This window comes from Camelina sativa, chromosome 3, assembly GCF_000633955.1.
Source record: "Camelina sativa cultivar DH55 chromosome 3, Cs, whole genome shotgun sequence".
Classification (NCBI taxonomy): domain Eukaryota; kingdom Viridiplantae; phylum Streptophyta; class Magnoliopsida; order Brassicales; family Brassicaceae; genus Camelina; species Camelina sativa.
The window spans coordinates 14,245,229-14,268,449 of record NC_025687.1 but is presented as its reverse complement, the minus strand read 5'-3'; the positions used below and the strand labels follow the sequence as shown (position 1 = coordinate 14,268,449).

Genomic DNA, 23,221 nt, shown 5'->3' with positions numbered 1-23,221 from the left:
CCCCCCCCCCCCTTTATGAATCAAAACGTCCTGATCAAAAACATAATATATAAGGTTTTGGTAAAGGGCTGCTTATGCTATCCAGTAAACTAAGCAAAGCGCACCGCTGATTATCATTGAGACCATGCCAGCAAGGCCGACTCGATCATTGGCAGTAACATGCGTGAGCTGTGAGAGGAATGCATGAGAGTGGAACCCGAAACTCTTATATGGAGTTGACACCCTTTATTGAAGATGTTTGTCTTTGAACTCATTATTTTACTCGTTGTACTATATATCTTTCAAGTCTCGACCATGATTCGTCAATCCTACGGATAAAAAAGGTTCATTACTTTAACTTGATAAACGATCTTAATAATTAACAGCCTTTTCGACGTCATTGATGAGCGATCTAGTTTCGGACCGTATAGGTACTTTCTTTTAACACCATTTTATTATGATGAAGAACACATAATCACGAGCTGAGGGACAAACACAGATTCATGCATGAACTTGCCACGTTTTCTAGAAACGTTTGACTTAAAAAATTGTATAACTTTAAACTAATTATATAGTGTACGCATGATAAACATTAGGTGAGACGAATAATTTATCAAGATGTCCTTTTTGTTGATGATGTACCGACGCCTAATGTGTTGCCACATATCCCTTTGCAACTTCCAAGCTAGTGGCGTGGAGCATACTAGTTTTGTAACAGTCAATCGATAACATAACTTTCTCTAAATTTTCTATAATTCTATCCACAAATTTCTTACGGTTTTCAAAAATATCTATTTATAATATCGCATTCATAGTGCAAATCATTTATCTCATATAAAATATAATTGACTTAGTAGTAATCATTTAGTATTCATTCTCAAGAAGAGTTGGCCACCATCCATTTACTAATACCATACCTATAATCCACCAATCCTCGAAGTCACCACGTAATATTCACTTGGTTTAAAGATAGAAACATTCACAAAACCACATTGTTTTGCGCTTTAACTATCATAGGCATAGGCATATGCATATATACTAGAAGAACAATCATGTGATACGGTCAAAAGTAGAGATTGTAGAAGTTTCAACAAGTAAATGAAAATAACAATATCCTAAATTATTGTTTTTTTGTTTTTTGGGATCATTTCATATAAAAAAAGCGTATACATTGAAAACGACATCGAACAGAGTCCCTTCCACATATTTGACTACGTACACAATTCTTTGATCAACCCACCAGGGAATAAAACTCTGATCATCCGAATTCACCGGAGCAGGCGGAGCTCACCGGGGAATCAAACTCAACACACATAGACACACTTCTGATTACAACGTAATCGAATACACAAAACATTTGCATGCATACATATACAAATATAGATATATATAATTTACATCTGAAAACTGGTTCAGTTCTTGAAAACCGGAGAAGAGCTCCGGTTTTCTATAACCGGGAAATTTTTAAGACCGGAACTAGATGAAACTGAAGAAACAGAGGGATAAGGAGAAGTAAAGGGTGAGCCTGAGGAGATGATCTTCGACTTCGAAGAAAATATGGAATCAGTGCCAACTTCTCTTTCTTCCTCCTTGATGGTGTCGAGTACCTTAGCCGTTCTCCGCCGCATCACCGAGACAAATTGTGGTGGTGCAACCTCTGTTATGAATCTCGCTAGTCTTGAGCTCGCCATGATCTTGAAATTTAAAAGGATAATTAGATCAGAGTGGTGATGATCGATGATGAGAGAAGATAATGGATGGACTTGGTTTGAGAGGATGGATTTTATAGTTAGGTGACAAATCATATCTTTCATTGTTTTTATTGACTTTGTGAACAATAAAATTATTTTAGTGATTTTTAACAATTGTATTTTCCTATGGTGGATACTCGTCAGAGACTAGATAATTTTGTATTTTTTGTTCTTTTTCTTATTGGTATATTGGATTTTGAAAAAGACCTTGACTTCAGAATCGTGACACGTGTTGAATTAATGTAGAAAATGAAATTATTGTTATGTACTTTTCTATCCGCAAATAAAACTAATATTATATATTTGCTCGAATTGGGGAATTTTTTTTTTTGGTGAATAAATTGATATTGGGGTAACATACCAAAACAAGTTACACTTGGATGGTTGTATACTATTTTGGTTGGAGAAAAAACGTTTGGAAAAAGTGGTTAAATTTTAGTTATGGTGGTTTTGAATCAGAAGTTGCAATCAACTGGCTTTTATACTAGTCACCGCAAGATATGGCAAAAAAAGTTGGCTCAGTTTATTTGGAGGTATTGTCAATTATAGACTAGACATGACCAAAATTGAACCGTAACCGTATTTCGGGTCGTAACCGGACCGTTTTTTAATCGTAACCGGACCGTTTTTAATCGTAACCGGACCATAACCGTATAAAATGGTTAAAAACCATAACCGTAACCGTAAAATCATATTGGTTAAGGTTACAAAAATTATTAACCGTAACCGCTAATTAACCGTAACCGTATGAAAACCGTCGGTTAACCGCATAATTAAACCGTCAAATTATAACCGTAACCGTTTTCCAAATATAATAAACTGTACAAATAATTACTTATGTTAACTAATATGTTATATAAACATTACGTATAAGAAATATTTATCGGCCAAATTTAAAAATATTAATATTAAATATTTAAAATTTTTGCTAAATCCAAATATTTAAAATATTTAGGAAGAAAACTGTATTAATTAAACATAGTTTTAGAAAATATAGAGTTTTCTTAATGTTAACAGTTTCTAATTTAAAAAAATAAATGAGATATATTTCGTTCATTTAAAAAAAAAAACAGTGAAACAAATGAAAGTAAGTTACTGAAAAAATTACAAAATAGAAGTGAGTGGCTTCATGCTTGTGGATGAAAATATCAAAATATCACAGATTATGTAGATCGTGTTTGTGTAAATGTGTTTGACTCTCTTTGTAAAACTGGGACACAATTTAAATTATTTTGTTAAATTAATTATGCTAAAAATAAATAAATTAAATATTATTATTTACTAGTAAATAATTGACCGAATGATAGGGAAGTGTTAGACTGTTAGGCTGTTAGCGTGAGCTGTGGAAAAGTAGCCGTTCCATTCATTTAGTAACAAAATTCTCGATAAATAAATATTGTTCGAAACAAAGAGTCAGATACTACTTCTCTTTTATTCCATTATCCAACGTAAACGTGTTCATTTTTTCACAGTCTTGAGCTCTTTTGTTATTTGAGAATGTCTTCCAACTCATTTCATTTCGACAGTCAAGGAGAAGATGTCCACAACTCATTACCAACCATGAATACTCAAGAGAGTGCAACTCAAGAACAAGCTAGCAGAAATTTGGAAAAGCAACGTTTGAATGGTTCCGATATTTTTAAGGTACACTTTCGAAAACAAAAATTTGATGGAGAAATGAAAGCTTGCTGTAAATATTGCAACAAAAGGTTTTCTTAGAGGTCGGGTTCAGGATATGGATCATATAGGTATCATTTGCAACATATTCATCCTGAAAAACTTGGTGTAGAAACTAACCCTCATAATGCTTCTTCTAGTCTTTCATCTTTTCGCTATTCAGATAAAAAAAATCGACAAGAATTAGCAAAGATGGTTGCGGTTGATCATCTTTCATTTAGCTTTGGTGAAAAATTGAGTTTTAATAATTATTGCATAAATGTTTTAAATCCTCAAGCTAAGAGAGTTCCTCGAACTACTCTTACTCGTACTCTAAAATCACTTTATCGAAAAACAAAAATAGATTTAGAAAAATTGTTTTCTAATGTTCATAATAAAGTTTCAGTATGTTGTGATATTTGGAGTGATCATTGGCAGATACATTATTATATGGGCATTACTTGTCATTGGGTTGATAATAACTGGATTATTCAAAAGAGAATTATTGCTTTTAGGGTTTTCGATGAAAGGCATACAGCTGATAACATATTTAAATTAATAAAAATAATCTTAGAAGAATATAGTTTAACAAAGAAAATATTTTCTATTTCATTTGATAATGCATCTGCTAATACTGCCTCTGTTTCTGAATTAGTAAATAATTGTAGTCCTATTTTAGGTGGAAAATATTTTCATATTCGATGTATTTGTCATGTTTTAAATTTATGCGTTCAAGATGGTTTATTAGTTTCTCAAAATAATCTTGTTTCACCAATTAAAAAAGCTTTAAATTATTTATGGGGGCGTCCAAAGTTAATGAAACGATGGTTCGAGTTTTGTAAAATGCATAATGTATCTCCTAAAAGGTTTTCTCGAGATGTTCCCACTCGCTGGAATTCAACATATGATATGCTTGCTGGTTCTATTGGTTACAAAGATTTATTGTGTAGTTTTATTCAACAAAACTGTAGCTCTTTAACTTTGTGGCCAACTCATTGGGATGAATGTAGTGCTCTTCTGAAATTATTAAAATGTTTCAATGATGCAACATATATATTGTCTGGTGTTTATTATCTGACTAGTCATTTACTTGTGTATGAATGCGTTAATATTGCTGATGTGATGCATGAACATGAAAATAATATTGTGTTGTCATCATGCATTGAAACTATGAGAGATAAGTGGATAAAATACTACGAAGAAATTCCACCTCTTAATTTGCTTGCATCAATTTTGGATCCTAGAACTAAAGTAGATGGTTTATCTGATTATCTCACCACATATTATAATTTATTGCATTTGTCTGACAGTGTTAGTGTTTCGAGCATTATTTCAAATACAAAAAGAGACATAGAAAATCTATATGATGAATATTATAGAGTTTATAAGAATATGACACCAGATGTTGTTGAATCATCTCTTCAAAATGATACGTCAACAACTTCTAAGCTGAGTCTTGCAGAAAGGATGCGACGAGAAAAAAGGCAACGACCATCACAAAGTAACAATTCTGAACTTGAAAAATATCTTTTCACTAATTTTGAGTTTAGTGATGAAGATACAGGTAATGACTTTCAAGTCGTTCAGTGGTGGAAGTGTCCTCAATCTCTCTTTCCAATTCTAGCCATGATCGCAAGAGATGTTTTTTCTTCACCAGTTTCTACAACATCTGTCGAACGTGCTTTTAGCATGGGAGGTCAAATTTTAGATGAAACTCGTTCAAGAATGACTCCAGATTCTCTTGAAGCTCAAACGTGTCTTGATGATTGGACTAGAGCCGTATATAGACAACAAGAATACATGCGAGACAACGAAGAAGAGTTAGAAGACATTGATAGTGATGTATCTTCAATCCGATCAGAAGATAGTGACTAATATTTTTTATTTTTACATGATTGTAATCAGCATAATAAATATGCTTGCATGTATGTTTTTACGTATTCGTTTTTTTTACGTACTCATGTTCTTTACAGAAATACAATAATAAATAGTTATCTCATTCCAAATTTCCAACTGTGACTTAAATAGTTTAATGTGTCCATCCACTGCACTAGGACCACTACCCTTAAAATAACCGCTTTTTTCTGTTAATCAACTCATTCTTAGTTTATATATTTAGTATATTTTTTATAATCACATTAAAAAATTTAACCGTATCATAATAATTAGAAACCTTAACCGTATATAACCGTAACCGTTTAACCGCAACCGTATTTAACCGTAACCATTTTAACCGTATATAAAATTACTAACCGTAACTATATACAAAATTTCTAACCGTAACCGATGGTTAAGCAACCTTAACCGTAATAACCATAACCGTGGTCATCTTATTATAGACCATTAATGAATAGTTTATTTGACTTAAAGGTTGTAACAATTATAATTTTTTTTCTGTGAGTTCAATATGACAACGCATGTCCATTATAAATGTCGACGACGATCGAACTTCAAACTTTAAAGTTGGAAAGCAAAAACTGATGTGAGAAATTTAACGGTTAGTGCCGCCCACTAGCTTTTTGTATACCCTTAATTATTAAATAACATAGCCGTCTAATTCCTTGACTTCAGTGACCAAAAGCAAGCTTCGTCATTACTCATTAATTCTCAAGTCTCAACCTGTCTACAAAAGAAAAGAAAAGAGAGTACTACTTGTTGTTACTCAAATATGTGAAAGACCAAAAACTTGTTTCTGCGGTTATACTTAACATTTTTTTACATAATAAGTAAAACAAAAGGTACATCAAACAAGGTGCAAAAGATATGTACTGAAAAAATAGGAAAATTTTATTCACAAATTGGTGTATTCACCAACCGAGTGGAATTTAATGTTCATATCTACAATGCAACACAGATTTTGTATTCAATGTATATTTAAGTGGAGCTTTGTTTTCGTTTGATGTAGTTGGTCATCTTCCTCAATACTTTGTTAAATCCTAATGCAGTGTTAACCTGTAGACTATGGCATTAAGAATCAAACTGCATAGAAGTCATAACAATTTCGTTTCCACATTTGGAATTTCACTATAACTAGCCAAACTTCATTATTGTTTCTTTAACATATCAACTTATTAGGACCACCTTACCCGATAAAGAAAGTTACAAATTTTGTGTTAATCTTGTGATGCATATTATTACCACATTTATAATACCAACTAAAAGTTTAAAACTGATAAATTATCTGGATAAATATATATTCGTATCTATACAAAAATTGACTTACGAAAGACGTACAAAAAGGGAAATGTAAGAGGATAGGTTGGGTCATATATCTACCACGTGTAACACCCTGAAGATCTGAGGACCACGCCTATCTCTAATCTGATATGTGCTTGAGCTTAATTTTATTTTGCTTTTCCCTGCTAGCATCAGCCTAAATTAGTATATGATTTGGATACCTATTTGTGGCCTTATCTCAATACGGCAGTGACGGCCAAAAGCAGTCACTGCTATAGCCGGACCTCTCTAGCTCATATTTGCGTCAGAAACACGGCACAAGCCACCGGCTAAAGAAAAAGGAGAGTTTTCAAACTTTTTGCCATCAATTTTTGCCCTAGTCGAGACAAAGGTTTTGCAGAAAACACCAAACTTCTTCTTTTATTTTCTATATTTGGAGGGTCCCTTGCCCACATGATATATTCCCGAAAATGAAACGGGAAATGAAAGCTTTAAAAGAGCACATATCTTGTAATCTAGCCCCATCGACCTCTTATACAATTTCACGCGTTTGCTTCGATAATTAGACCGTAAGCATGACGAAGAAAAACATATGATAATGAACGTAAGTATAGAGACGACCAGTTCAGAGCAAAACAATTCTGCTGAAACATGAGACTATGGGAGGAATATGTTGGGACATAAAGAAGAGAGACATATATGTCGTGGGAACTCATCCAATCTGATATTAATTTTAGGATGGCCAAAATGAGCGAATAGCTGACGTAGCATTTGAAGATATAACAAGTTCAAGAAACCTGGATTAGATTTTAGGCACATGAGGGAATCATTTCTGTTAAGGTTCCGGTTTCGGTTTATCAGCAGATACAAAGTTCACCTCTAGGAAGACTCGTTTTGTGGAACAAAGTTAGTTCTTCGACTAATTTGTTTATGCTTATAATATGTTACTTTTGAATTAAAGACTCAAGGGTTTCTACTGTAAAAAGTATTTTTTTGAGGTTTGGAGAATTTAGTTCTTGTCAATAATTATTTAATTGTTTCCGATTCCTTATCTTTATTCATATACAAAATAGTTACACATTAACTTACAATTTTCAGATATTATATATATATATATATATATGTGTGTGTGTGTTAATGAGATAGGGCAACACATATCGTTGTTTAACTCATAAAAAGGCCATGTTTCAACCGATCCAAAAGACAAATGTAAACAACTTGCACCAATAATATTGTCTTCTTATCGCTATTTCATATATCAAAAAACATATCGCTATTTAGCTTTGTACTTTGAGAGAAATTAAGAAGAAGGAAGACGCTAGCTGAATATTGAAAATTCTTTGATGTATGTCCAAAACATGCATTTAATTCATAAAGTTCTTTAGTGCTGTCTTTTTTTTTTGGTCCTTCAGCATTGACGTCCATCCAATTTATTCAAGTAATAAGGTACTATTTTCATCTTTATAGTGTTTATCGAATTGTTTTGGGGAGTAGATTTACGAAAATTGCGTTCCAAAAGTTAATAAAACTACACATTTGAGTATATTATTTTGATAAGATAGAACATTACTTCATTCAAAAAGATAGAACAATATCTACACTAATGTGGATGAGTACTAGCGATAGCCAATACGATTTAGACTTAGGACAAATACAAGCTAACAAAAAATATTTTAAAAATCTATAAACTTGGGACAACAAATACAATTTTACTATAGAATAAAATCTGTAATTTGGACAAAACAGATTATTAATTAATTTTCTTTCTATGCTTAAATAGAGTTTTATAGAGTTTACTGTTTACATGTATATATGTTGGCACTTTTATTTTTCACTAAGATAAATAAGGAATAAAAGAAAATGAGGGCAATCTCGTCTAGGCAACTCCTATATAAACAGAGAAACCCATCTTCCAAATCAACAACATTTACAACAACCCAAAGCAAAACAAAAAGCTTCACTAGTAGTCCTTGCTCCTAAACACTTTAGTTCAGCCTTAAGAAACACAAAACCCTTTTTCAAAATGGTTAATACTCAAAACACCCTTTTCGTCTTCCGACCAGACCAACAGGCTCTCGCACCTCAACCTCTGACTCCATTCTCTGCTGTGACTGCGAACCGTGCCTCAGCCATACGTAGGTGCCTCATGATCTCTGCCAAAACTCTCGAAATGATCCTCGACGATGAGATAGCACCAGAAGAAGATGATCCAAGCATCATTACCCCTTCGTTGGATTCTCTTTTGGTGTGTCCGGTGACCTCTTGTTTCTAAGACATCAAGAAATAAGTCTCTTCTCTGTTTTGCCGAAGCTACAACCTACAAGTGCCCTTGATCATCCTTCACCACAATTATTGTGTCTCTCTTGTAATAGTTAAGTTAGTGATGTCATTTAAGTTCAAGTCTTTTTTTTCTTGTAATTTATGACTTGGTGCTTTTTTTCAGAAGTCAGTTTAAGTTTTCTTTTTTCTTTTTATAGTTTCCACCAGATAAGAATTAATCTTGTGAAACTGTTGTTTGAAAATATGTTCTTATTGGTTTCGCAACCTAAGAACTTGTTTTTTTTTTTAAATTGAATAAGAATTTACTTCTGTGATATTCATATTCTTGTTAAAAAGATTTGTTTATTAGTCTTACCGATTTGTCGGTTTAAATCACCAAATTAAAGGATAAAGTCATACAGATATATATATCAAATTTTCCTAAAGAAGTCTTGATTTTTGTTACTTATGTACAAAATGAAAATTTGGTACTATAAAATTAATAAAAGGAAATCCCTACCCAAAAAATAGAAAATAATAATAAAAAGGAAATTTCAATTTTGAGGATATTGTCCCCTAATTTGGATTACAATGTAAAGGTACATCCGGTTAAACACAAGATAAATTACTCAACAAACCGTCAAAATTACCGGTTCAATTCGAGTTAACCGATGAACCAAACCTGATTCGCTTAAACCTTGTCTCTCTAACATCAAAAAGCTCGAAGCCACCTCTGTGTCCGCTTCAGTTCTTAAACCCTAATTTCACAACAACCCCTAATCTCTTCATCCGCTGCTTCAATGGCGTCTTTTGAGCGTTTCGAAGACATGTATGACTCAAGATTGAAACCCAAGATTCTCAGAAACCTTCTCTCCGAATATGTTCCAAACGAGAAGCAGCCTCTGACCAACTTTTTAGTACTCTCCAAGGTTGTATCCACTATATCCACCCACAAGCTCTTATCTGAGCCGCCTCTAGCTTCAATTGACCAGAGTCATCATGTTAAATCGAAATCAGCCGTTGATGATTGGGTTAATAGACTATTGGCTTTGGTTTCTTCAGATATGGTATGAATCTGTCTTCAATGACCTTACTTTGGAATCAATTAACTCTATGTGGTGAAAGCTCACAACTTTGGTGTTAATTTGTGTGAGTTTTGTTGTTTTGGTTGTTGTTGTAGCCAGATAAATGCTGGGTAGGTACTTGTTTGATGGGAGTGACCTGTCAAGAATGCAGCTCAGATCGTTTCATTAGCTCCTACTCTGTTTGGTTTAACAGTTTATTATCACATCTTAAGGTATGTTTGGCTTTGCTCCTATAATGAGGTTTGTTTCATCTTCTACTGTTTATTCCTGAAAGCTAAATGTTTTGTTTTGTTTTCAAACAGAATCCAGCAAGTTCTAGAATCGTCCAAGTGGCTTCATGTACCTCAATCTCTGATCTCCTTACAAGGTCTGTATATATATGAATCTGTTTTTTGCTATTTGTTACTATAAAATTCTCTGTTTCGTCTTCGATAATGGATTCAAATCCTGCCGTTATTTGCACTGAAAAGCTATGTATATCAGATTGATTTAGTTTAGACTTTAGGCAACTATGAACGGTGTTCTCCACACTCCGCAGAGTCTGTAATTTTAGCTGATCTATATCTTTCTTCTTTTACTTTATTGTTAAATGTTATATATGTGTTTAGCCCTCAAGAAAATGCTTAGGCTTTTTATATAAAGAGACTTCTCATATTGCATTGCATTGTACATGGTTATTCACTTTTTATATTTGTTTCTTTATTTCTACCGTCTCTTCTCAAGCTTTTTGTAACAAGGAACTTTTGAAAATCGAATATTTTTTTTTGTTTTAACTGATACAGGCTGTCTAGATTTTCGAATACAAAGAAAGATGCAGTTTCACACGCTGTGAAAGTAATCCTACCTATCATTAAACTATTGGAAGAAGATTCTTCAGAAGCACTATGGGTAAGTGCCATATAAGAAGGCTTAGGCCTGGAATTATAAAAAGTAAAATTCCAGCTTCCATCCTATAATCTTGGTTTTGTGCCAAGACTGTTCAACCACTTAAAAAGTAAAATTAGATGTTTAACATGTAGAGTTAATAGTTATACATCGGTTCCTCTGTTTGAATCCTTTGTAGCAGAATCATAACCTACTATAACAAGTGCTATAAGAATTTAGGGAACAATTATTCTTCTCCTGTCATTGCTAGAATCTTCAATTTGATTTTTTGATTGGTGTTGGATGTGCAGGAAGGCATTGTCCATCTGCTAAGTACAGTTGTAATCTTGTTTCCTGCTGCCTTCCACAGTAATTATGACAAGGTCAGCTCTCTTGGCTTAAATGTATTTTCTGTTCGTCTAATTTCCCGAATTTGTTATTATCAGTATTTTGATAGCTACATGACAACAGTGCATAGTCTAATTAATACACACACATATGACTTTGTTAGACATTTATTTCCATCTCAATGGTACTACACTATCACAATCACCATACATATTTCAAGTAATTATGTTACCAATATGTGTTTATTTGAAATGCTAATTCTTTTTAGGTTGAAGCCGCTATTGCCTCCAAAATATTTTGTGCGAAAACCAGTTCTAATATGTTAAAGGTATTCATCTTTTTACAAATCCTCTACTTCATATTGTCCATCAAGGCATCAACTAAGCAAGAAACTATTAACGTGTACTTCTTTCCTTCTATCTCAACCTTCAGAAATTCGCCCACTTGCTAGCATTGCTCCCCAAAGTTAAAGGAACCGAGGACAGCTGGTCCTTGATGATGCAAAAGTTATTGATATCTATAAACGTACATTTAAATAATTTTTTCCAAGGTCTAGAAGAAGGTAATTTGTTCATTTCTTTGTTCATTTTGTTTATGTGCGGCTATAGTTTTCCTGATAAAACATGGTGACATGTGTTGCAGAAACAAAAGGAACAAAAGCAATCCAAAAATTGACTCCTCCTGGAAAAGACTCTCCTTTGCCCTTGGGAGGTCAAAATGGGGGTTTGGATGATGCAACGTGGAACTCTGAACAATTGATTGTATCCAGAGTTTCTGCACTTATGCTCTGCAGTTCTACGATGTTAACTAGCTCGTACAAATCCAAGGTAGTGTGATATCGTCTTTTAGGTTGGACTATTTGTGATTCCTCTTGATTTTAGACGTGGAGAGAGTTAGCTTTTTCGTACTTGGTCATAAATAGATAGGGTCGCAAATTGGGTATCTAGATTCAGCATCATTGTTAAAGCCTTAAGTTAAGCATGTCCCTTCTTATGCCAAGTCCAAAGTTTGGATTGCCCCTCAGGAGACTCCTCCAGTCTCTCTTGATATGTGCTACTACGTAACCAAACTTGCCATTAACTTCTGAAAGATCCTGATATTCTTTATTTTCATCTTCAGGTTAATATTCCAGTTGGCTCATTATTATCTCTTGTTGAGCGAGTGCTAGCGGTGAATGGCTCTCTACCTCGAGCCATGTCACCCTTCATGACAGGGATCCAGCAAGAATTGGTTTGTGCAGAACTTCCAACTTTGCATTCGTCTGCTCTGGAACTCTTGCGTGCTACTATAAAGAGTATCCGCAGGTAATTGGTCTCCTTTCATTCTCGCTAGTAGCAGAAACTATAGTTTTCATTTAACCTGGATTGTTACCTTCATTAGCGAAAACTATATATATATATTTACATGTCAGAAACATTAAAGATTATATTTCAAGTAAAACCTGACCTTGGTTTCATTGACACACAATTAAGGAGTTGTTTCTTTGGTAGTTTATGTTTTGGCTGATAATAGTTTGCACTTTCTCGTTTTTACGAATAATGGATTGTTACAACATCTTCCTGTGCCGTAGGAACTTAATAACTATCCTCTTATGTGTTCATTTTGCAGCCAAATTTTACCATATGCTGCATCTGTGGTGAGACTTGTTAGTAGTTACTTCAGGAAATGTTCATGGCCAGAATTGAGGATAAAGCTCTACTCAATCACTACGACCTTGCTCAAATCCATGGGTACAGGTAATTTTACAAGATCTTGCCTTTGCTTGTAGTTTCATTTCTCAGGTTGATGTGATGAAAATCAAGATCACTTCTGCTAACATATAGTTCTCTGACCAGGAATGGCAATGCAACTAGCACATGAAGTTGTCACTAATGCCTCTGCGGATCTAGACCCAAGAAGTGTAGAAGGATTTGATGCGGTATCTAGCAAAAACATGTCGCTTACTAACGGAGCTGTTCTTCAGGCATGCAGTAAAAAAAGGAAGCATTCAACTAATTCAGGAGTCGAGGCAGAGAATTCTGCTTTTGAAGTGGGAGTTCCTCACAATCACTCCAGTAGCCCAATTACATTGAAGATTGCATCTCTTGAGGCACTGGAAACTCTTCTGACCATTGTAAGCTCTTTTAACTTATTGCTATTATAATTCCGCTTTCTATCGACACTGTTGGAAGTTAATCTCTGGATTCTTACTCACAGTCACCATTTTTCTTCTTTGTAATTCTGTCATTATTTCAATTTGATAGGTTGTCACATATTTTTCTTTGTTTTTTGTTTCAGGGTGGTGCATTGGGATCAGATAGCTGGAGAGAACGTGTTGATAATTTTCTAATGACGACAGCAACAAGTGCTTGTGAAGGGAGATGGGCCAATACTGAAACTTACCATTGTTTACCCAATAAGTCGACTACAGATCTAGATGAGTTTCAGCTTGCAGCACTTCGTGCCTTTTTGGCATCTCTCGTTTCTCCATCACGAGTACGCCCTGCATTTTTAGCTGAAGGGCTTGAGCTTTTCCGAACAGGTAACTAAGATTGTTGGCATGAATTAACTTATTTTTAAAAACCAGAAACCGGAAATATTTGATGCATATATCGGCCTTTGAACAGGTAAACTGCAGGCTGGAATGAAAGTTGCCGGATTCTGTGCTCAAGCTCTCATGTCCCTTGAAGTTGTCATACATCCGAGGGCACTTCCACTTGACGGTCTCCCATCACTTAGCAACTTGTTTCCAGAAAGCAATTCCCTTGCCAGCCAAAACCACAACACACCTAATCCGAATAAGTTGAATGGTATTGCTCATGATGGTGATGATCTATGCAACAGATGGCTGGCAAATGCGGACGTTCCTTCTAACAACGCAATTCAGAGAACCTTAGAGACGACTTTACCTTTCCAAGAGACTAAAAGATTGAAAGTTGGGAATGATTTAGCTACTGTCACATCGACTTTACCTTTCCAAGAGACTAAAAGAATGAAAGTTGGGAATGATTTAGCTACTGTCACATCTCTGGGTGTCCAAGATCCTACTGATGTGGTTGCATCAGAGAATGTTCAACAAGCTGATGTGCCTGTGACGGTTCCTGAGGGATCTCTTGGACAGATTTCAGACAAAGATGCTATGGCTCCCCAAGACGGTTATGGAGAAGTAGTGAGTGGGACTCAGGAGGGAGATGATTATGTGGTTAAGGATAGTCTGATGGAGGAAGCATCAATTGGTAAGAGAGAATCATTAGATGAATCTGATGATGATTTTATTCCTAGTCTTAAGGACGATGACTTTCTCTCTGATTCTGATGCTGAATCTTAGTGCAAGACAAACAAATCCATCTGTTTTTTACAGAATCTCTTTTGTTTCTCAAATTAAAGTTTTGATCATGATTATACATACCCTCTTTTTCAAGATGTTGAATTGAAAAAGGCCCCTATTATGATGTTTCAAATTTTCAAATTTCAAAGAGTTTATTTCTAAGGTTTGTGTAAATGAATGTTTCACTAGTTTCCATGAGAGGAGCAGCCAAAAGAGTGGTCATGTTCCAAAAGCAACCACAGAACCAAAGTGTCGATTAAGAGATTAAGATCAATCGAGGTAATACTTCACCCAAATCTTACCACTGAAGGGAAAACTTGTGGGCCACTTAAGCTAAGACACTCTTCTGTATAATATTGTGCTCAAGTCAATCAAGAAACAGTCTTTAGAAGTAGCTCTTAAACTCTATACAGCACAGTATCTTCAAAACCTAATGTCTAGATAACCATCATAACAATTTTATTCAGCTTGAATTCCTGTAATCAGGAAATCCTACTCAGACAGCCAAGGATTCACTAAGAATTACATATGATGGAAGCTACGAAATAGTTAAAGGAAACAGGAAGCAGAGAATGGTCATAGACTCCTCCATACTGAATGGTCATTCTTCATTAAATATCAAAACGAATCAGAGATGGCAAAAGCCATAACAAAGTCAAAACAACAGTCTACAGAAACTCGGTAAACAGAATATTGAAAAAGCAGCAGACAGCGTAAGCACAGAACTTCCTCGAAGCTTTCTCCATCTTCCTGCGTTATGATTCAATCCAATATACAAAGTTACACACTACATTATCTTATATAAAGAGTTGAAAAACATATTCATGAAACTTACATATCTTGTTGAAGGCAACAATGTCACAGCTCTGGACGTACTCATTGATTGGTTCAACAGTGAGTTGCTCTTCGATCATGGTGTCAATAGAGACGAGGTCATCAACAATGGTGCACATAATCTGCAACTTCTTGATACCATAACCAACTGGGACAAGCTTTGATGCTCCCCAAAACAATCCTTCCATCTGAATAGATCTAACAGCTTCCTCTAGCTTCTTCATGTCAGTCTCATCATCCCACGGCTTGATATCAATCAAAACTGATGACTTTCCAGCTGATGAAGAGAATAAGAACAAATGAGAAACCAAAGACATCTTAATATAATAAACTACAAGTGTAGAATAAGAACCCAAACTTACATTCCTTCTTCTTTGTAGATGCCTTCACAGAAGCTGCTCTCTCTTCAGCAGCTTTCTTTTCCTCTTCTGTCTCCTCTCCGAAAAGGTCAACATCATCATCATCTTCCTCAGCCGCAGCATCCTACAAAAATACACATTTATATGAATCTACCCAATGCACAACTATAACAGAACATTATGAGTAACCATAGAAACAATCAAGAGCACCTTAGAATCAGCTGCAGGGGGAGTAGCAACAGCCTCTTCTGTGATAGGGGCAGATCCCTCAACAACGACACCGCTTCCTTCAGCGGAGAAACCACTGTAAATAACAGAGTTTAATGAAACACCATTAGATAAATCCAAACAGCGAAAACTATAATCCACACGTAAACAGGAACCAATAGAAGGCAATTAAGCTTACGAGATCCTCAAGAGGGCATCAATGTGGTTGTACCAACGAGAAGCATTCACATGCTGGGAAGTTGGGGGCTTTGCAAGAGCTGCGAAAACAGTGATATCATCCTTTGAAGCCTGGTACCTATAAACAATACAGAACGAAAAATAAATGTTACTTCAATTGTTTGAAAAAGGTACAGACATAGGATCTACTCTATAAGAGACGTCCAAAACCAAGCCTGAGATAACACCAACTAAAGTAAAAACAGACAGGGCTTTGATAAAACTTCTTTACACTTTTGGTTCTCAATGAACTTACCCAGTGATGTAACTGCGAGTGAGAAGATGCTCATCGAGCTTCTTCAATCCAGCATCAGAGTTAAGGTTAGGGAAGGACGCCATTGTTTCTGAAGCTTGAACCTTTTCACTGATATAAAGCAGATCAAGACAAGAACAGATCAACTACTAAAAAACCACAAAGATTCAGCAAAAACGAAAATTTCTATTGCTACCAAACATTGATTCTCTAACACATTACATTAAAATAAAGAAAAAGAGACCATACAAGGCTCATTGATCTAAAGATTCCTAATCACAGGGGATCAACAATATTTGTTCAGATAAGTGTCTAAAAATTGAATTTTTAATCGAATACTATTACAACTATGGATACTTTCAGATTGAAACAAACTTAATAGGAGGCGTATGAACAATTAATCTAAAAGAGGGAAATCGAAGAAGAACAAACCTGAGCTAAAAGGTGCAGACTTTGAAGATGAAGAGCGAAGGAGGCAGAGGAGGAAGACACAGAGCTCAAAGGAAACTTATTTAACCCTCTCTAGGTTTTTCTCTAGTGGGCCTGTATTTGGGCCTAATTAATTCCTCTTTTAGGCCTTTTCTATTTTCTCCTTTTGGGGTTTACACATAAACTAATGAACCGGTTAAGATCAATTTGATAGACTTAAGAGAGCATCTAGATGAAAATGAAAATTTTATAAGCTAATGATGATGTTTAAGTGTAAATTGATTGACCCAAAAAGTTCCAAATTTTTCAGTTAGGAATGAATTAGCAATTTAGCATTGCTCAAAAGTCAAAACTACTAAAAAAGCGATAAGGAAAAAAACAAACTTTAGTTTTATTAATAAGGTAACTTAGAATGATTTATGGAAAGATTAGATGTGTAATGTATCTTACAAAAGTAATCAATTTTCCTCACTGATTAGTTGTCACTTTTTATCTTTTAAGTTGTCATTTGCTAACAAAAGACTGAGCTCAACTGATTTTGAAAATGATAGCTCACCCAACAAACAGATTACATCCAATATTTTGATATTAGTTATACTTATATCAGCGCAAAAAGAAAAAAGAGAACAACGGTGTGTAGCTAATCCCAAGTTATTAACTTAATACTATTTTCTTAAGTTTGAGTTGAGAGACTAGTTGTTGGATCTAACAAGCTCACAACGCCAAAAATATATCTAGTATATAAAGTTTTCATATATAGAAATTAACAAACGCCAGTTTTGGATTTTATTATTAATTATTTATCTTTGTTAAAAATGTGATTAGTTATTTACTAAATTACTAGAATCAGGCCTACATTAAAGCACAATTTTTTTTTTTAATTGTTATGTGATTCAATTTGATCATGTAGAAGTAGTAAGAACGTCAAACAAAGTTGTAAATATTGTATTCGTAAAAATTACACAATCATAATGTATGTGTTGACATACCAACCCGCAAATATTAGAATATTTGACATAAGTTGATTTAACTAAGATTGTATAATATAATTAAATCATTAGGAAAAATGTGACTTAATCACAGTGTATAAATTAATGATTATGTATTTACATCCTTTATTTTTTGTTATAATAATTAAAAATCAAAATATAATCTCAAACACTAAACAAAACAAACTAAATATAACAAACAAATGGTCATGAACTGTATTGCGCGGGTTAAAAAATAATATAAATATTTAGCCGCAAAACAACCAAAAAATTTAGTTATTCCTCTATTTACAAAACATTAAAAAACTAACAAATAGATACAACATAAAATAAAAATTATAATAGAAATTATATATCTGCGGTGTACCACGGGTTAAAATCTAGTATGATAGATGTTAGAGATATACTAATATGTATTTATTCTTCTACACATCATGAACATGGACAATGTATTTAACCAATTTGGTAACCAGTTTAAGTATAAATTTTTTAGTTTATGACTTGTAATTTAAATATATTACTAGATTTTAACCCGCAGTATACCGCGGGATTATGTTATTTTAAAAAATTATTTTATATAACTTACTAAAAAATATTATGTTGAATCAAATATTTATTTTTTAATAGTTGACAAAATCTATCAATATAGATATATAGCAAGTTTTTTATAATAATATTGAGATGTTTGTAATTTATTTGCTTTATTTATATACAAATTATTGTTTTCGTTTGGAATTTAATTAATTTAAATTCCTTTATCTTGGAATTGAATCAATCAAAATTAGTTGTTGTAAAATTAACATCTGTTAATATGTATAATACAGTTTGTAGTTCATATAATATTATTTAATTTTTATTCACAAATTCTCAATTTGAAATTAGTTAGTGTTGCCTAGAGCCTATTAGTTATTAAAAATAAAATTAATTAGTTTTGTATATGAGTGTGATGGAGCGGATTAGTGTTGGTTTATAACTCTTTTTTTTTATAATATTAAGTTTTAAGATATTTTGCTTGTATTTTTTAACCAACCAGCAAAAATATATAAGTATACCCCATCACATACTTATGATTATTTTTAGTTTAGGTTTGGACCCGTGGATAAATAAAAAGTTTCATAAAATATTGTTGTTTTTTAGTATTGTGCATATGTTAAATTGCTAAAATTTGTATTTACACAAATTTAGTTTTATTATCATAAAGTTAGTAGCATTGTTGATATTACTCATATAGGACTAAATTTGATTTACTCAATATTTATATTGTGTAACAGGATATATTTGTATTCGGTTAAGGATCGATTTTTAATAAAAAAAATCCAATAAGGAAATATGGTACGTGTATCAAAGCAGGTTAGTAAGATTTTCATATTTTGATAGGAGATTGATATCTCACAAATTAACTGATGAGATTGAGTAGCGTAATTCTCGGCTAATTGCCGTGATAGGAAGGTAATGGATTTCGTTTAAAATCCACAAATTTGTTTCCTAAATATGCACAGCCCACAAATTGTTCTCTAATGTGCACAGCCCATTTGTATCGAAAACCAATAACCTCCCCCCCTAATTGTTTTATAAAGACCCGATTTGTGAATTTCGGGTTACGCTAAAAATTAAATCCGACCCAATTAATCATATTGTCATATTTACCCTCCGCGTTCGTGTTTGCTTGTAGTTGGCGTAAGGGCATTTTCCGACGAAATACAAGTTGTACTTCTCTTTTTTTTACTAATATAGAGATGTATACTCTTAAAACAATTATGACAGCAAATGAGTAATATTAATGATACAAGGCGGAAAAATATTTATTGGCATATAGTGTGTTGTTACTTGTTACGTATATCTTAAGTTTAACATTGCATGTAGTTAAGTAGTAATTAATACGTAATATAATCAAATAAAGACAAATATACAGTCTATGTACCGTGGATGACTATGTTTTTTTTTGCATATATATAAATATAGTATTGTTACATTAATTTTAACATTGTGCATAATTTGAATATCAAAATATCAATAAGACTTATTCGTTTTAAAATTTGATTTCGTTAATATTTGAATAGTGTATTTTGTGAATAAGAATTTGTATGAACCATCAACAAAAATTTATTTAGTCATCTAATTTTGGACTCGTGATCTACCACAAAATCCAACTTTGTTGTTCAGCACCTTGGACAAGCCAGCCCTTAGAAGCATGGGTGCATATGTTTTTGTATATAGTGTTATTATATTTTAACATGGTACATATATAATTCAAATTTAAAAACTAAGAGAATTCCTGAGTGTGGTGCAAGACGGGTTATATAGTTCAAATTTAGTCAAACTCTTGATAGTGTCCAAATTTAAGTTTGTTTTAGTCCAAATTCACGAGTTGTGTAACACTATCAAGAGTTTGACTAAATCATATTTAGTTCAACTCAATCCAATTTTCTTTTGTGTGTTACGTGTATTAAGTGATCAAATGAAAATGATCTTTGACCAAAGTTTGGTAGTGACAATTAAATTAGGTACTGTATATAACTAAATTATTAACGTGCAATTCTATACCACAAACGTTTTCTCTTTGTTTCTTGAGTCTTTAATTTGATCAAATCGCATGTTTTTTTTTTGGTTGGTTGAATTGAGTATCTCCTCCTATAAGCATCGTCCCAAAGTCTTGAAGGAGGTACGAATGTCATATCCACCTCCCAGGAAGCCATTATGAAAACTCCCTTGTAAAATCATTTATGGTATGCAAAGGGATGGAGTTTGGATTAATCCATAGTGATTGAATTAAGCGCATTCCGCAAGCTCACCGTTTCGTAGACACCAAAAATTCACTCAAACAGATATTGACACTATTTAGCCGGAACGAGAAGATAAAGAGTATCGTCAAGTCGGTTAACAAAATTTTCTCGTTAGCTTGAGTTCGAATGATGTAAGAATTGAGAACTCATAAATCTATAATAATATTTTTGAAATACGTTTTGGTTTATATCCTTTAAGTTTTAATTATTTAATTTCTTTTTACAACATTAACCTCTAAAACAATTCCATAAATAATATTGCAGAGAAACTCAAATACTAAACTTTTTTAAATTGATCAACATTTGTTATATTTATTGCCATAAAATCTTAACAACATCTATACGATTTTTCCAAAAACAACTCTATCCATTAAAGTTTTAACCCATTAAATCTCCAAAACTATTTTTATGGATGCTAGAATCTCTCAAATTTAAATGATATATAACAGATTTTCCATAACAAAAGTTTACAATATCCATAATTATATTAACATTAATAAATTTCCTAAACCGAAAATCCAATTATAAAATGTCACATTAAATATGTTGAAAATCCCCATATAATTTGGTTTATTTTTTATTTTTTGAGGAATTACCAAAAAAATTAAAATTCTATTAATTATCATAAACTATGGATATTGACATGGAAAAATTATAAACTATGTAAGTATGCTAATTTGGTAAAACAATTAACATAATTAAACTTGATAAAAAACTTATATAGATTTTTTTTTTGCGCAAAAATTTATTTCGATTTTGGTGAGTCGGGTTGACATTAATCCTATATAGGGAGTTAAGTGGAATTGTCTTTTTTTCAAACATTTTTAGATGTGTACCAGGAAATAAATGTATTACTAGACTATACATATACCACACGGGTTAAAAACTTGAAAACAATACAAAATCCTATACTTTGAATACTTATATCAAATACCTGTAAAATTTTATCTTTTTAATATTAATAAAACAATAATAAAATAACAAATAAATACAATATAATTTTAAATTTTTAAAATTAAAAATATTGTCCCGCAGTGTACCGCGGGTTAAATCATAGTATCTCTTATTCTAGAAGCCTTTGTTTGAGTTATTCGAATATGGAAACCGACAATATTTATCAAAGTCAAACATTGCATTAACTTGCTAATGTAAAAATTCGGTAATTATAGAAAGTTTATGGATTCTCCCTTTGTATATTAAAGATTTAACGATGCTTAGTACAACAAATCTTCTTTTTATCCATTGAGTTTCAGTTTAGGGTTTTCTTCTTCTTTTTTTCACCAAGCTTCATTCACAATGGTGAACCCAAACCAATCCGTCTGGGTACTTCTTCCTCTCTCTCAATCTNCCTCCCAGGAAGCCATTATGAAAACTCCCTTGTAAAATCATTTATGGTATGCAAAGGGATGGAGTTTGGATTAATCCATAGTGATTGAATTAAGCGCATTCCGCAAGCTCACCGTTTCGTAGACACCAAAAATTCACTCAAACAGATATTGACACTATTTAGCCGGAACGAGAAGATAAAGAGTATCGTCAAGTCGGTTAACAAAATTTTCTCGTTAGCTTGAGTTCGAATGATGTAAGAATTGAGAACTCATAAATCTATAATAATATTTTTGAAATACGTTTTGGTTTATATCCTTTAAGTTTTAATTATTTAATTTCTTTTTACAACATTAACCTCTAAAACAATTCCATAAATAATATTGCAGAGAAACTCAAATACTAAACTTTTTTAAATTGATCAACATTTGTTATATTTATTGCCATAAAATCTTAACAACATCTATACGATTTTTCCAAAAACAACTCTATCCATTAAAGTTTTAACCCATTAAATCTCCAAAACTATTTTTATGGATGCTAGAATCTCTCAAATTTAAATGATATATAACAGATTTTCCATAACAAAAGTTTACAATATCCATAATTATATTAACATTAATAAATTTCCTAAACCGAAAATCCAATTATAAAATGTCACATTAAATATGTTGAAAATCCCCATATAATTTGGTTTATTTTTTATTTTTTGAGGAATTACCAAAAAAATTAAAATTCTATTAATTATCATAAACTATGGATATTGACATGGAAAAATTATAAACTATGTAAGTATGCTAATTTGGTAAAACAATTAACATAATTAAACTTGATAAAAAACTTATATAGATTTTTTTTTTGCGCAAAAATTTATTTCGATTTTGGTGAGTCGGGTTGACATTAATCCTATATAGGGAGTTAAGTGGAATTGTCTTTTTTTCAAACATTTTTAGATGTGTACCAGGAAATAAATGTATTACTAGACTATACATATACCACCCGGGTTAAAAACTTGAAAACAATACAAAATCCTATACTTTGAATACTTATATCAAATACCTGTAAAATTTTATCTTTTTAATATTAATAAAACAATAATAAAATAACAAATAAATACAATATAATTTTAAATTTTTAAAATTAAAAATATTGTCCCGCAGTGTACCGCGGGTTAAATCATAGTATCTCTTATTCTAGAAGCCTTTGTTTGAGTTATTCGAATATGGAAACCGACAATATTTATCAAAGTCAAACATTGCATTAACTTGCTAATGTAAAAATTCGGTAATTATAGAAAGTTTATGGATTCTCCCTTTGTATATTAAAGATTTAACGATGCTTAGTACAACAAATCTTCTTTTTATCCATTGAGTTTCAG

At 32.6% G+C, this 23,221-nt stretch overlaps 4 protein-coding genes across 6 annotated transcripts; 2 read left to right on the top strand and 2 right to left on the bottom strand.

The window, feature by feature from the left end:
• Nucleotides 1,079–1,786, bottom strand: LOC109131142. The gene has a single exon (XM_019241770.1). The coding sequence runs from the start codon at nt 1,782–1,784 to the stop codon at nt 1,392–1,394; it is 393 nt and encodes a 130-aa protein (XP_019097315.1). The 5' UTR covers nt 1,785–1,786; the 3' UTR covers nt 1,079–1,391.
• Nucleotides 8,500–9,159, top strand: LOC109131140. Its single transcript, XM_019241766.1, has one exon. The coding sequence runs from the start codon at nt 8,587–8,589 to the stop codon at nt 8,833–8,835; it is 249 nt and encodes an 82-aa protein (XP_019097311.1). The 5' UTR covers nt 8,500–8,586; the 3' UTR covers nt 8,836–9,159.
• On the top strand, nt 9,543–14,552 carry LOC104777052 (proline-, glutamic acid- and leucine-rich protein 1-like). 2 transcript variants are annotated; one of them, XM_010501248.2, is made up of 13 exons: nt 9,543–9,889; nt 10,003–10,119; nt 10,210–10,274; nt 10,690–10,795; nt 11,083–11,154; nt 11,388–11,447; nt 11,552–11,681; nt 11,762–11,946; nt 12,239–12,423; nt 12,728–12,855; nt 12,955–13,232; nt 13,397–13,640; nt 13,726–14,552. In XM_010501248.2, exons 1-13 carry the CDS (start codon nt 9,623–9,625, stop codon nt 14,424–14,426), a joined length of 2,538 nt encoding a protein of 845 aa, XP_010499550.1. In that variant the 5' UTR covers nt 9,543–9,622; the 3' UTR covers nt 14,427–14,552. The 2 variants fall into 2 exon arrangements, with proteins under 2 accessions (XP_010499550.1, XP_010499551.1); XM_010501249.1 differs by having other exon boundaries at nt 9,800–9,889; nt 10,007–10,119.
• Nucleotides 15,000–16,842, bottom strand: LOC104777051 (elongation factor 1-delta 1-like). 2 transcript variants are annotated; one of them, XM_010501247.2, is made up of 7 exons: nt 16,749–16,842; nt 16,320–16,427; nt 16,026–16,142; nt 15,830–15,923; nt 15,623–15,743; nt 15,262–15,537; nt 15,000–15,176 (listed from the first exon to the last, which is right to left on the bottom strand). In XM_010501247.2, coding segments are annotated over exons 2-7 (693 nt in total). In that variant the 5' UTR covers nt 16,403–16,427; nt 16,749–16,842; the 3' UTR covers nt 15,000–15,174. The 2 variants fall into 2 exon arrangements, with proteins under 2 accessions (XP_010499549.1, XP_019099280.1); XM_019243735.1 differs by having other exon boundaries at nt 16,320–16,446; nt 16,749–16,781.

Coding starts and splice junctions, on each gene's coding strand:
- LOC109131140 (XM_019241766.1), top strand. CDS start 8,587: ATGGTTAATACTCAAAACACCCTTTTCGTCTTCCGACCAGACCAACAG.
- LOC104777052 (XM_010501248.2), top strand. CDS start 9,623: ATGGCGTCTTTTGAGCGTTTCGAAGACATGTATGACTCAAGATTGAAA. Junction 10,796..11,082: donor ATTCTTCAGAAGCACTATGG/GTAAGTGCCATA, acceptor TTGGATGTGCAG/GAAGGCATTGTCCATCTGCT. Junction 12,424..12,727: donor ACTATAAAGAGTATCCGCAG/GTAATTGGTCTC, acceptor TTCATTTTGCAG/CCAAATTTTACCATATGCTG.
- LOC104777051 (XM_010501247.2), bottom strand. CDS start 16,402: ATGGCGTCCTTCCCTAACCTTAACTCTGATGCTGGATTGAAGAAGCTC. Junction 15,744..15,829: donor CCCCTGCAGCTGATTCTAAG/GTGCTCTTGATT, acceptor GTATTTTTGTAG/GATGCTGCGGCTGAGGAAGA. Junction 15,538..15,622: donor ATCTACAAAGAAGAAGGAAT/GTAAGTTTGGGT, acceptor TCTCTTCATCAG/CTGGAAAGTCATCAGTTTTG.
- LOC109131142 (XM_019241770.1), bottom strand. CDS start 1,784: ATGATTTGTCACCTAACTATAAAATCCATCCTCTCAAACCAAGTCCAT.